Source organism: Garra rufa, chromosome 20, assembly GCF_049309525.1.
Source record: "Garra rufa chromosome 20, GarRuf1.0, whole genome shotgun sequence".
NCBI classification, from domain to species: domain Eukaryota; kingdom Metazoa; phylum Chordata; class Actinopteri; order Cypriniformes; family Cyprinidae; genus Garra; species Garra rufa.
Window position 1 is genome coordinate 16567002 of NC_133380.1, and position 15013 is coordinate 16582014.

At 37.3% G+C, this 15013-nt stretch overlaps 1 protein-coding gene across 1 annotated transcript in view; it reads left to right on the forward strand.

Annotated features, from left to right (window-relative positions):
* skib (v-ski avian sarcoma viral oncogene homolog b) overlaps positions 1-14556 on the forward strand; it is a 36026-nt gene extending 21470 nt beyond the window's left edge. Inside the window, exons 2-7 of the mRNA XM_073825592.1 lie at positions 8929-9042; positions 9645-9748; positions 9903-10183; positions 10289-10560; positions 12221-12451; positions 12664-14556. Coding sequence (XP_073681693.1) covers positions 8929-9042; positions 9645-9748; positions 9903-10183; positions 10289-10560; positions 12221-12451; positions 12664-12882 — 1221 coding nt within the window. The 3' untranslated portion in view covers positions 12883-14556. The remainder of the gene's footprint in view (positions 1-8928; positions 9043-9644; positions 9749-9902; positions 10184-10288; positions 10561-12220; positions 12452-12663) is intronic.
* Positions 14557-15013: the final 457 nt, after the last annotated feature.

Below are 15013 nucleotides of genomic sequence, written 5' to 3' on the forward strand. Positions count from 1 at the left end.
TTAATCTCTTTATGTAATCATCTGCTTTATTAAGCTGCGCTGAATGTGTTCCATGTGGATGTAGGTACTACTTCATGGAAAAATAGAAAAGGGATTTTTCCAAAATGCAAGGTTTCCATGTACAGATGTGACAGCGCTTCGCACAATGCTGTAATAACACCCAATTTCAACCTTCTATGTCTTGTACTTTGGAAAAAACACTCAATTACGGAGTTCTGGGCACTTTTACTCAGCGGTTAGCTCTTTTCGCTCTCCGAAATTTTTTTGTTTTTCCTTCTACCACGCAATCCTCTGTTTTTCCTCTCCTGTTGTTTCTAATGCTTCCTGTCATTCTACGACATCCATTAGCACTTCCACCTCCATTCTGCCGCACTTATATTTGTTTTGACGAATGCTGGGGGAACATTGGGCTTTCAAAGTGACTGTAAAAAGCAGAACAAACTAAAATAATCCATTCCCAGCCTTGGCTTGTATCAAACCTTAATTATAGGGCCCACTCCCCATTTCTGCCTCGCTCGCAAATGCACGGACCCTGAGAGCGTTTCACAGAAAACGGGCATGTGTTCCATTACTGTAGGTCCACTTGCAGTGATTAGCCGTAGTCTTAAATGGACACGCCACGTAAGGTCAAGTGATGGTCTCTGTCCGAGATGGTTGCACGCTATTGTGCTAGTGCTTGGAGTTGCACGGAGAGGACGTCTGCGCTGTCTTTACAACACCCCTGTGTTGTGGATCGTCAGCGCTCAGATGGCGTCAGGGGTTGAGAATGCCGAAGACTGGTTGGAAGCAGTAAATTTCAGATGGATTTATAGCCTCACTTGAGCCAATTACCAGCACACCACCCCTCCCCTATCCCAGGGCAGACACAGTGAAGGTGCTGTGACATCGTTGAGACCCTAAGCACTGACCCTAACTTCACCCTGCCGCTTCTCAGCGGGAGCTTTTACAACTTCAGCAGCCTCTCCGTACCCTGACACCTCCTGACCTCCCCTTGGCATTCACTCCCTTATCACCCTTCCAAAAAAAACCAGCACTGCACCTTATTTGGTGGAGGAGTCACAATTATTGCCGTAAGTTCTCCTTGCACGGCAAAGTATGAGCTGTGCTTGGGTGTGTTAGGTTAGGTGTTGTTGTGGGAGGAAGCGATTGTGTATTCGGTGTCTGACAGACCGAAGCAGCTCCCTGACAAAATGCATATCCTCTGTGTCCTGCTCTATTTAACTGTCATGACTGATTGATCGCCGGCTGGAGCATTATGTACGAATGCAAAATATGGCGAATAATTCTTCAGTGTGTGTCCCTTTAAACATGTATTAGACTTTTTTGGTCATAATTTTCTGTCCTTGGCTTTTATTTATTTATTTATTTATTTATTTATTTGCTTAACTAGACAGACAGTGACAGGAAATTGGAAGAGATAGGAGAAAATGAAATGTTGCAGGCTGGATTTAAAGCTGTATTGCCCATATTAGCTCCAAGGCCCCTTTGTTAAAGGATTTTAAGCTGCATATGCACTACCAGTCAAAAATGTTTGGACTGTAAGATTGTTAATGTTTTTTTTTAAATGTTATTTGATTATTACATTATATTTGGTCTAAAGTACAGCAAAAACAGTACAATTTTGAAATATTGTTACTATTTTAAATAACAGTTTTCTATTTGAATATATTTTAAATGTTTTAATTATTCCCGTTTTCAAAGCTGAATTTTTAGCATCATTACTCTAGTCACATGACCTTCCAGAAATCATTTTAATTTTCTGATTTGCTGCTCAAAAACATTTATTATTATTATTATTATTATTATTATTATTATTATTATTATTATTATGATAAAAACATCTGAGTAGAATTTTTTCAGGTTTCTTTGATGAATAAAAGTTCAGAACATTTCTCTGAAATAAAAATGTTTTTTAACATTATAAATGTATTTATCATCACTTATGACTAATTTAAAGCATCCTTGCTAAATAAAAGTAATAATTTCTATAACTATCCCCATCAAAAAAAAAATCTTGAACATATAAGAATGATTTTTGAAGGATCATGTGACACTGAAGTCTGGAGTAATAAAACTAAACATTTTGTTTTGGTCACAGTAATAAATGACATTTTAAGATATATTCAAATAGAAATCAGTTATTTTAAATATAAAAAATAATTCACAATATTACCGCTTTTGCTGTATTTTGGATTAAATAATTGCTTTAAAAAACATAAATCTTACTGTCCAAAAACTTTTGACTGGCACTGTATTTGATCAAAAATTCTGAAAAAAATTTATATTGTGAAATATTATTATTATTTTTGAAAATGCAATTTATTCCTGTGATGCAAAGCTGAATTTGCACATGATCCTTCAGAAATCATTCTTGCACGCTGATTTGGAGCTCAAGAAATCTTTTTACCATTATCAATGTTGGAAATAGTTGAGCCTTTATCTGAAATTGATATCTTTTGTAACATTATAAATGTATTTACTGTCACTTTTGATAAACTTTTTGATCACTTTTAATGCTTTACTGTATCCATGCTGATTATTTATGAAAGAAAATCTTACTGAACCCAAACTTTCAAACAATAGTTACAAGAGTGCCAGCTCTGACAGTGTCCTCATCCCTGCTATTAACATTTTTGCTTCAGTTTCTGTGATTTCAGTGCACGAGGCAAGAGATTTAACTAGCTGTTAGCAGAGACAGGAGGGGCTCTTCAGTGAGATGCACAGCTGCTAACAGAAGTCCACACTCTCACTGGAGGAACTAAAGCCCCATCTGCTCAGTCAATCACTCAGGCACGAGAGCCAAAGCCAGCCAGCCATTCTGCCCTCTGCGCATTGGGGCAGCTAGAAACTGCTAATAGAAAGGGCGGGAATATTACCCTTTCGCTTAGTGTTGGTTCAGGGGCTTGTGGCCGCCTTGAAGCTCTTCTACCTGACATGTGATATTATGACCGTCTTTATTTCAAGCCCTAGTGTTAGTATGGTGAAGAGGCAATTCAGTGAGACTTTAATCGTCTTTCTGCACTTAACTGCTTGTAAATTAGCAATAGAACTAAAGCATACAGATTAAAATTCAGATTAAAGTTCCAGGTGAATAATGTTCCACCCACTTTGAAAAATGGGTCTCGAGATGTCTTAGTGGTAGTTCACTCAAAAATTACAATTCTGTCATTAATTACTGACTCTCATGTCGTTCCAAACCTGTAAGACCTTTGTTCGTCTTCAGAACACAAATTAGGATATTTATGATTAAATCTGAGAGCTTTTTGACCTTGCGTAGACAGCAAAGCAACTGAAATGTTTAAAATAACATCAGTGGTTTAACCACAATTTTATTAAGCTACGAGAATACTTTTTGTGCACAGTCTTTGCCAGTTTTCGATGCATGTTCATGAGAGTACCACGATGGATGTGAGTAGTGTTGCTACCTGCATTTTTTGTTTTTGCATAGTGTTGCTACCTGCACTTTTTTCCTACTTCAGTGTAAAAACAATCCCAGATCTGAACCCACTGTAAGCCTACAGCTTTTTGTCCTACTGTGTATCCCACAAACAAATGGAAAACTTACTAATAGACACCCATTAGCTGCACTGAGAGTAATAATCTTTAGTGGTGAGTGTTCAAAGTTTCTACAGACGTTTACAGTAATGTATTTTCTTTTCCCCATCATCCCCTCAGGCTTCCTGGTTTGCATGTTCCTGCATTATTAGTGTTCTAAATGTGAAGGGAAGCAGAAAGACATTGTGTGAATGTGAATGTGCCTTGTGGGGTCTTTTGACTTCGCCTCGGCATAAGCTTTACTCTTCACTTTGCTCAACACATAAATGCAATCCATTTCATGAAGACATCAAGAGAAATTTGGGTAGAGCTGTGTGGATGCTTTTTATTTGCAGTTTGAAGGTGGACTACTTATTGGAGGAGGACGTCTTAGGAGTCCGATGAGACCAAACCCTTATGTGCCTGCTGGAATACGGCATATTGAAGCAGATGGATTCCTCCATCGCTCTCAGAGCAGGATTATGCGTTATGCTCCGCCTTTGCCTCAAAAGTCTGTTCCCTCTTCAGCTCAGACAGCAGCAAAACTCCAGTCCAAAGGCTATTAACACAATCCAATCAAGATTGGTTTTCCCTAAGGCTCCATATCTGACTTCTGGAAGAGGACGGACTTGAAGGGAAACGTGATGGCGTGTGTTTTTTCTTTTTTGGCACTGAAAGCGGAAGAGCTGAGGACGTTTTCAAATGCCAACGATCTGCCAGCTGACACCAGGTGACAGCCAAGCTTAATATAAATTGTGAGACCCTCCAAAGCACTTGCACGAGGACAGCTGGCATTACCTTATCCTTTCTCTTTCACATACTCTTATGTAGACACTTTCATCCTGTATGGGCTTCCAGAAGCCCTCTCTAATCACAGCGCCAATCTCCAGCATGTCTCAATAAAGCTCGTACCCACCAGTTTTGCCCTTGACTTTGGCAGAGCACACTGAAGCACACGCAGATCTGGGGATTACATGCAGGATTTCCGTGGGGGGGAAAGAAAAGCTGTAATAGGAAACTTGTTGTGCCTGGTTGCTGTGCACCAGCACCGCTACAGTTCTTTCAAGCGGCGTGGCGCATTATTGTGAGGATGTTAGTTGCTCGAGTAAGTTCAATAGAGCAGACTATTTTTGTTTCACGGCAAATGCAACTCCACTTGTTTGGCTTCCAAGTAATATCAACAAAGATTTGGAGCGTGCACCATCTCCCTGAACACTGTATCGCAACAAATGCAAGTGGAGGTCGATATTCGCTTCATTAGTCATTCCGAAATCAGAAGCAAAAGTGGTCAGTGTTATCCAATGCCGTTTATGACAACATGCACCCATGGCTCTTGGATGGAGCAATGCATTCCAAACTGTTACACACAATATTTGTTTGGGACGTCTGCACATCTTGGACCATTGGCAACAATGTCATTTTTCAAACCCTTTGAAACAAGTCTCAGCCTATCTAAAAATAGAGGTTCAAAACTTTGTTTTTCTTAGTGTGAAAAACATTTTAAAAACTTTTAAAGAACCTCTTGTTGAATAATAATAAATTAGAATGTAATATATTGTAATGTTTGATTCATGAGTTGGTTTTTGCAAAGCCAACGGTTATGTTTTGCGCAAACATGCACGTTTCATCTGTGTATGTTCAGCCTCATGTTTGCCGTAAAGCACTCCTTTATAACCTGCCTTCAAAGAAATCTTGCACAATAGGCAGTTGAAAGGGCATAGGATTGAATGGCCACTTTAAGAGTAAGCCGTACTTGGCCTTCAAGTATACATTCCTGCTGCTTTGTGTTTCCTCTGTGGTCCTGCTCCTCGAACCCGCCCACTCACATTCAGGAACCAGACGCTCTGGGTTCCCACAGGGCCATCAGCCAAAGCAAACTACAGAGAGGAAATGTGGCCCACACTTACTCACTCCTTCAATCACTCGCTCATGCACTCCGTCAGTAATGGAGCCCTTGTTAGTGCTTCTCAGTCCTGATTAAGAATATGGAGTATGTTACATTTTCTCTTACATTAATATTTTATTTGTAGTGGAGTGTTTGCAAAAACCTTGTATAGAATTCTTCGAAATTGTATAATAAATCCAGATGGCCACAGGCTTCCTTTCAGGTTTATATAAAACTGTCGGTTTGAATCCAGATGTTGTACATGTCCTAATCTGCATCCATTGTGTGTGTTTGTGCGGTTTGCCCAGCTGCTTGATACAGTCTGCCCTGCATGTGTGTCACAAGGCCACACGTTTGATGTGGTTGTGAGTGAGGGCCGTGTCACGGCTGCCCTGATTTCAGATCAGCGGACGCTGCATCAGCGGCTCCCTTGTGGTGTCTGGGAGGGTGCACAGTCAAAGACTATTATGTCTGGGACGCCCTGGTCTTCCTGGAACTCCAGACCTCAGGGAAGGAACAAACACAGACAGACGTTCTTTGTTGGGTGTGCAGTGGTTGTTCAACACTTGAGTCATGTTTTGACTTTACCCATCCGCATTTTTTGAAGGGGGAAAAAAAAACTATGCTTCCCTTTACGCAAGGCAGGCAGGTCTCTAGAGTTTTTTCTTTTTTCTTTTCTTTTTTGTTTTAATAAATAAATAAATACCGGGGAGCCGTTGACCCTTAATATTCTACATTTGGGGGACCAAGAGACTTTTAGTTTGACAAATGTGACCCTGGACCACAAAACCACGGATATATTTGTAGCAATAGCAAAAAATACATTGTATGGGTAGAATATTATCAATATTTAATTTTATGCTAAAAATCATTAGGATATCATGAAAAGATCATGTTCCATGCAGTATAAATTTTACACCGTAAATATATATTAAAACCTAATTTTTGATTAGTAATATGCATTGCTAATTACAATTTTCTCAATATTTAGATTTTTCACACCCTCAAATTGCAGATTTTCACATTTCAGCCAAATATTGTCCTATCCTAACAAACCGTACATCAATTGAAAGCATATTGATTCAGCTTTCAGATAATTTGTAAATCTCAATATTAAAAAAAAAAAAAAAAATTACCCTAATGGCTGGTTTTGTGGTCTTGGGTCACAAATTAAAGTAGCTTGATGTTATGTTTATTCAGAAGCCATTTATCTTCCGTTTAATGCTTTTACCTGGGATACTGTTTTGCACCATTACTGTATACCTAAAAATTCCTTATCCTTGACAATATTTCAGAAATCATGTTTTGTATTTTCTATCAACTGTTTGGAATAAGAACTATATCTGACTTGTGAATGAATTAGGGCTGCACGATTAATCGCACGATGTTGTGAGGCGCGTTTAGTCAATGAAGCCGGTACTTTGATTAGTAGTAAATCTCCATCACGTGCGTTCAGCGTTCGGCAGTTAATACACAGAGGCGTAAATCACTGACAAGCTACGCCAAATCACGCTCAAAATCGAATGCAGCCCTAGAATGAATCAGTATTTTAATCTGATTGTAAAAAATTGGTCTATTATAGTCTATTATTCCTGGTTCAGTTTGGCCAACCACAAACACACACACTGCACTGTTCTCCTTGATTTGTTATAACTTTTGGCAGTCTATAGTACTCCATGTCTTTCCCGATCTGACCAAATAGCCCAAAAACATGACAATAATTGACCATTTTTAGCAGAGATAATCAGCAAAATATGCGCGTTTCCTAAAGTTTAGTGACATTGTTTACATTCAGTGCCACCAATATGGCCGATTGATGACGCGTCGTGAAAATGTTTAAATTGTTTTTAGACGAACTATCACAGAAAATTTAATGTTAAAATATGTCTTTAATTGTGAATGCATTTTATTTGGAAGCAGAGAACATTTGCGGTTCAGTGAGGGAGTCAGTCAGTTGCGACGTTTTTACTATCATATGTGACCCTGGACCACAAAACCAGTCTTAAGTCGCTGGGGTATGTTTGTAGCAATAGCCAAAAATACATTGCATGGGTCAAAATTATTGATTTTTCTTTTATGCCAAAAATCATTAGGAAATTAAGTAAAGATCATGTTCCATGAAGATTTTTTGTAAAATTCCTACTGTAAATGTATCAAAATGTAATTTTTGATTAGTAATATGCATTGTTAAGAACCTAATTTGGACAACTTTAAAGGTGATTTTCTCAGGATTTTGATTTTTTTGCACCCTCAGATTCCAGATTTTCAAATAGATGCATCTCGGCCAAATATTGTCCTATCCTAACAAACCATACAACAATAGAAATCTTATTTGCTGAGCTTTCGTATTATATATACATCTCAGTTTTGTAAAATTTAACCTTATGACTGGTTTTGTGGTCCAGGGTCACATATAATACGTTAATAAAAAGTGTCACTCTAGCGTTGAGAAGAATTATAGATATATTTCTTTTCACTCGTGAAGTATATATGTTATACTATTTCTACATTAGAAGGTCATTTATTGCTAGTTAATCATTCAGAAAGTGTACTGAATCGGTAAGAGGCTCCTCTCACAGCCGCTACACTCAGGCTGAAGAGTTCTTGATCATGAATTGGTCCGCGCTACTCCACTCCGCGCTCTTAGAAAGTAAGTGTGTGCTTTGTGTGTTCCTTGCGTGTGTGTTTCTCGGCTTCAAGGACCACGTTACCGAGCGTAAACTTGTCACTGAAGCTGGACATGGAGGAAAGTGTGTATTAGCGCCAGTGTGAGTCTGTCCGCATTGAAGGAAATGGGCCCCGGTCACATAAAGTGCACCCACGCCTTTTGAGAAGAGTAGGCTTTATTATAGTTCGCTACTAGAGAGCGAATAAATAATGTGTATTACAAGATTGCTGTCACTGTTGTAGGTATGAGACAAAATCCAGCCCGACATCTCCCCCTTGTGTCGCATTATTGCGACTGACTGTTTCTGTTAAAGCCGCAGTGCCTGACCTTATTTATCCAGTCATAATTCTCACCCATGTGATGTTTTTCACCTGGAAACACCACATTTTTTCATTCATTGTGAATCATTTTTTGTTATCAGCACCTCTCTCTGACTTTATCCTTACCTGACTTTCACACTAACTCTGGCTGTCAGGATGTTCGGGGGTGTTTTAAATTCCTGAACTTGAGTCAGAAAGGCACAGGTTTGGGCAGGTCATTGGTACGGCAAAGGTAAACATCCTGGAACTGACATGCTGAAACCTGAGGGCAAAGGGGAGGATTTACTCGCTGCCATCCTTTTTTTAGGAACCCTTTTTAGTTGCATGAATACCTGTAGTGTTTGGTTTTTGTTTGTACTGATGCTAAACTTACCTCAGATTTCTCTCAGATATTTGCTGAGAGCTGTAAGTGGGTTTGACACCTACATGGTTAAAGCCGTACCTCAGTGCTGGTGTCTTACCTTCACAGGGTGTTATTTCATCTCACAGAGTGTGTCTTTTCTCTTCTTTTTATTTTACAGGCGTACAGTCCGATTCCCTCCAAAAAAGCCAAACATGACCGCTCGAGATCCCCATCAATGGATAAAGAGAAGCAAGCTGATTGGCTACAGTCTCTGGCTGCATCTGCAAATAAGGTGGATTTTTTTTGGCTTATTGTTTTCTTTATGAAATACATTGACCACATAGTAAAAGTTTGTAAGATTTGTAATCATCTGCTCACAAAGCCTGCATTTATTTGATGTAAAAACAGTAATATTGTGAAATGTTTTTTCTATTTAAAATAACTGCTTTCTATTTGAATATATTTTAAAATGTAATTTATTCCTGTGATCAAAGCTAAATTTTCAGCATCATTACTCCAGTTGTCGGTGTCACATGATCCTTCAGAAATCATTCTAATATTCAGATTTTTTTTAGGATTCTTTAATGATTAGAAAGATCCAAAGATCAGCATTTATCTGAAATAAAAGCTTGTATAGCATTATACGCTAAAATGCTTGCAGTCAGTATAATTATTATTATTTATTTTGTGGGGGGGTAGTGCTTTAAATTGATCAAAAGTGATGATAAAGAACATAAAAAAACATTGAATTAGAAAACAGTTATTTTAAATAGTAAAAATATTTCACAAGTTTACTGTTTTTGCTGTACTTTGGATCAAATAAATGCAGGCTTGATGAGCAGAAGAGACTTTTTTAAAAACATCTCTAATCAAAAAACCTTTTTCTCTGTTTAGGATCTTAAGCAGCTCCAGTTCAAGCAAAGACCTTCAGCCTTCAGGCCCTGGTCTCCCAGAGTTTCTTCTGCTGAGCGGGAGACACCTAGTCACATGTATGAGAGGTACTCTACCATTACAGTATTAATGTGATTATAGCAAATTAATAATAATACAATAATGATTAATAATTCATGCATAATCTCCACTGTGCAATACGTGAGTATATTACTTGGTTTGAGACATGTAATTAACATCTCATTTTCTTCTGACATTTAGATCACTTGGTAAAGGACAAGACAGCCTGGTAGTCCCAAATGTCTCTCTGCCCATAGCTACATTTAAAAATAATGAGCAGTCACCGCAACGTTTCTCTCAGCCCACCGAGAGCCACAACACAGGCAAGACAGAGAGCTCCACGCCAAGAAAGAGGTGGCCCTCTGCAGAGAGACAATCACAGCCAGTGGCCAAGGCCTCTCTGCCCACTCTAGTAGTCAGACAGCGTCCTCTAGAGAACGAGGACTCGGACGCAGAAATCGAAGTTGACAACTGTAGCAAAGGTAAGAGAATTAGCAGTTAAATACATCTGTGGAGGACATAATGGTAAATAGAAAAAACATTTGCAGTATCTGGCAACTTACTGATCTATTATTCTCTGATTCCAGTTCCTGCCTCCCATTCCTTGATGTCACCTCCCTTTACCAGTGGCGTAGGGGTAATGAACCTCAACGCTTACGGCACTGCAGAGGTGCATGATGAGAGGGTGAGACTGGGGGTGGCCCCTTGCTCTGAGCTGGAAGTCCTCAAGCAGGCGCTCTGCAGTGACCTTAGCTCTAAGGAGGCTAGAGAGAAATTCCTCCAGGAGATCGTCCGCATGAGAATGAAGCAAGAGGAGAAACTAGCTGCTGCTCTGCAGGCCAAACGAAGCCTTCAGCAGGTACTTATCATGAGGAAATTCAAATGAAAGAATGACTTGAAATAAAGGACAAAAGTATTCAATTTTGAAATATTTGTGACCCTGGACCACAAAACCAGTCATACATCATCTGAAAGCTGTATTCACGGTAGGAAATTTACAAAATATCTTAATGGAACATGATCTTTACTTAATATCCTAATGGTTTTTGGCAAAAATCGATCATTTTGACCCATACATTGTATTTCTTGATATTCCTACAAATATACTGGTGCTACATAAGACTGGTTTTGTGGTCCAGGGTCACATTTAAATACTCAAATTGTCTCAAATTCTATTTTTTAGAAGAGTTTTCAATATTTATAATTTAGAATATTCTGCACCAGTTATTGTTAACTTAAATTAAAAATGACAAAACTTGTTTTCTATAATTAAAGTAAAACTGTTAATAAATATGTATGTTTGATACTTGTATATAATATATTTAAAAAATTTATGAAAAAAATATATATGATATATAAACATTTGAGATGTTTTTTTCGGCTACTACTTGAAAAAATAAGATTAAGTTGAAAAACTAAAAATTAATAAAATAAAGCCTAATTAAAATGTAAAAAACATGTAACACAGTTACCAAAACTTGAATTAAAATTCAAATGAATACTGAAAACATGAAAATAAACACAATTTCAAAATATACACTACCAGTCAAAAGTTTTTGAACAGTAAGATTTTTAATGTTTTTCTAAAAAAAGTCTCTTCTGCTAACCAAGCCTGCATTTATTTAATCCAAAGAGTAAAAAAGAGCAAAAAGAGTAAAATTTTGAAATATTTTTACCATCTAAATAACTGTTTTCTATTTTCTATTGAATATATTTTAAAATATAATTTATTCCTGTGATCAAACCTAAATTTTCAGCATAATTACTTCAGTCTGCGGTGTCACATGATCCTTCAGAAATCATTCTAATATGCTGATTTGCTGCTCAAGAAACTTTATTATTATTATTATTATGATAAATATTTAAAACAATTGAGTACATTTTTTTTTCAGGATTCTTTGATGAATAGAAAGATCAGCATTTATCTAAAAGCTTTTGTAACATAATACACTATACCATTTTTGTGAAATGAATTATATAAATGAATACTTTTACTTAGCAAGGATGCTTAAAATGAATCAAATGTGATGATAAAGCATTTATAATGTTACAATAGATTCCTATTTCGGATAAATGCTGTTCTTCAGAACTTTCTACTAAAATTCTAACAATAATATTTTTTTGTTTTTCAGCATAAATCAGAATATAACAATGATTTCTGAGGGATCATCTGACTAGAGTAATGATGCTAAAAATTCATTCAGGAATAAATTACATTTTAAAATATATTCAAATAGAAAACAGTTTAAATTTAAAGAGTAAAAATATTTCAAAATCTAACTGTTTTTGCTGTACTTCGGATCAAATAAATGCAGGCTTGGTGAGTCGAAGAGACTTCTTTAAAAAACAATTAAAAGTCTTTTGACTGGTATTGTAAATAAATACCACAATAGTACACAAATAATACTAAAATAACACTGTTTTGCACTGTTTTTGTAACACTGCGCATGCAAATTGCTTTGTAAAAAGGTGTCAGATAAAAACTGTTATCCTTGAATAACACTGGCTGTCTTTCACAGGAGCTGGAGTTTGTCAGGGTGACTAAGAAGGGCAGGCTGAGGGAGGCTATTGAAGCGAAGCGGAACCTGAGGAAGGAGATTGAGCGCCTCCGTGTGGAGAGTGAAAAGAAAGTGCGAGACGCCAACGAGTCCTGCGGCAGGCTGAAGAGGGAGCTGGACAGAGAGAGACAGCTCCGTGTTTGCGATAAGGGTTGTGAGGCAGGACGTCTGAGGGCCAAGTATTCCTCACAGGTGAGATTTGGCACATCCTGCTAGTATATATTAGCACAGCCAAGTACAGAAGGTAAAGTTACACTGTGTCTTGGCCCAGTATTGTATTTTTAATGGCTGTTTTCGATGTCTAGGAAGCAGAGTGAGTTGAAATTCTAAACAGAAGCATTTTCTCTAGTGGTGTGACATTTTGGACCCTATTGTAGATAATAATGTCTTTTTCACTCTATCAGATTGAAGATCTGCAGACAAAGCTCCAGCAAGCAGAAGTAGACCGTGAGCAGTTAAGAGAGGACCTGCTGAAGGAGCGGGACGCCCGGCAGAATCTGGAGAGAGTTGTCAAAGAGCTTCAGGACCAGCTGGGCCACAAAGCAGAGATGGAGGGACACGCCATCACAAACACACAACCCACCGAGGGAGAGAAGAAAGAAATGAGAGATGATGTATCTTAAACATTTAGAGCAACTCAGTGTATGGCTGTTGTTGAAGGACTAGTAGAGGACGCCTCTAAAGCCAACACATTTATGGAGCACAAGGAGAATGGTAATAAAAAAACAAGCATTTTACAGCATACGTTTACCAAAACCAATAGAGACTGTAACCATAAATCACAAACTCTGTAACTGGAAAGAAGTTTGGTTGCTCCTCAAGAGGAGGACGCTCGGAGACGGTGGCATCGCGTGTAACTGACTCTCCTTCAGTTAGCTTCTTTAAGCTAAGCTAAGGATTTTTTTTGTTATAAGCTATTTAAATTTTTTGCAAAGATACTTGAATAATATTTGGGAAACGAACATGTTTTCTATTCACAATACATTGACAGTAGCAGGTGGACAGCCTGCTAGTGCCGCTGACACTCTGTAAACTAGAAAGTGTTACAAGCCAGAAATCTACATAGTACACAGGTGTTGTCATTACAATGTTCTGCTCGCTTTTATTTGACCTTTTTTCGCTGTTGTATTGAAATAGTTTGCATGAGCGACAGTGCTATGGTGCAGCAAAGCTTTATTATAAACCTACATTCAGATGAGCTTTTTATCTTTGTATTTTTAATTACCATGTGCTTAAAACCCTATAGTATTGGCAATGATCAATATGGGCTGAATCCTACCCTCTGTCCTGAGCTTCAATATCAAGTATTATACTTTACTAATGACCAGTTTTCGCAGTCCAGATGAACATTACAGCATAGGACATGAGATTGATCACTCCATGCTTTTTGTTTGATGATGAAATGAATGTTTTTTTTTCCTTTCAGAATCAGAATTATGCTCTAGTGACAAACATCCATTTAAGTCACTGGTTTTAGGGCTCATTTAAGGTAAAAAAAAAAAATGCTGTTAATGAAAATAACATTTCTACTTATATAGAAAAATAAGGATATATTTTTTTACTTTCTACCAAAAAAAGAATTGCACTTTTAAGAAAAGATAGTTGTATTGTGTATTTGAAGCCCTCTGTTTTTTCAGATCTCAGACACCAAGTATTGAATAAAGACGTTTTCATACATTTGTTACAGATGTGAATACCACTTAAACGTAAAAAACTATGTAAATATGATTGCTTTACACTTTACTCTAAATGCTTTTGCTCCAAACCAATAGTCTGTATGTATGAAACAATGTAACACAAAATGAATTTCTCCTATCATATTTTCAACTAGAGGGCATTTACTGTATAAAATCCTTATGTAATATTAACAAAAAATCTTAGATCATTATATTTCTGAATAAATCCAGTCCCTTTGGAAATCACTTTATATAACTACCAAAGTAAAGTTTCACATTCTGAGTGAATTAATCAGAAATGTGGCTGATGAACTGTAAAGAGTATTTGCTGAATTTCTAATGATCTTTTATCTCCATTACCCCTGTCTTGAATAAACCTGCAGTAATACATATGCTAACTTCTCCATCGCTCTATTTATTCTGGGTACATTTTTACTTCCCCTTCTATATAACGAGATCCGTATGCTTGCCTATGTCAGTTTTTAACCTTTTGATGTTTTCATGCGTCACATAGAGATATGCATTGTGTTCAGGGTCTTGTCATAGTTTTGGTTTTGATGTGGGTCATTTGTTTTAATGTTCCCCCACCTATAATAACATCATTAAACAGAATCAACCATTCTTCTTGTCTTTTCTGATATTTTTTGTGCCATACAATAAGTAGGAGTATATACAGTGGCAAAAGTATTCATACCCCCTTAATTTTTTCACATTTTATGTTGCTGTTAAAAACTGTTTTAAATTTTTTTTTTTCACATCAGTCTACACACCATGCACTATAATGACAAAGCAAAAACAGAATTGTTGCAACTTCATAATTAAAATAATAATAAAAAGTACATTGCATAAGTATTCATACCCTTAACTAATAGTACTTAGCTGAAGCATCTTTACAGCCTCAAGTCTTTTTGGGTATGATGCAGTTCTTGCTGTGTTATTGCCCTGTTTGAAGGTGAACCTTCTCACCGGTGTGAGGTTTGCTTGGAATTGAGGTTCATCAGACCAGATTGTTTCTCTCAGTCTGAGGGTCCATTAGGTGCTTTTTTTGCAAATTCCAAGTGTTTTTTCATGTGTCTTC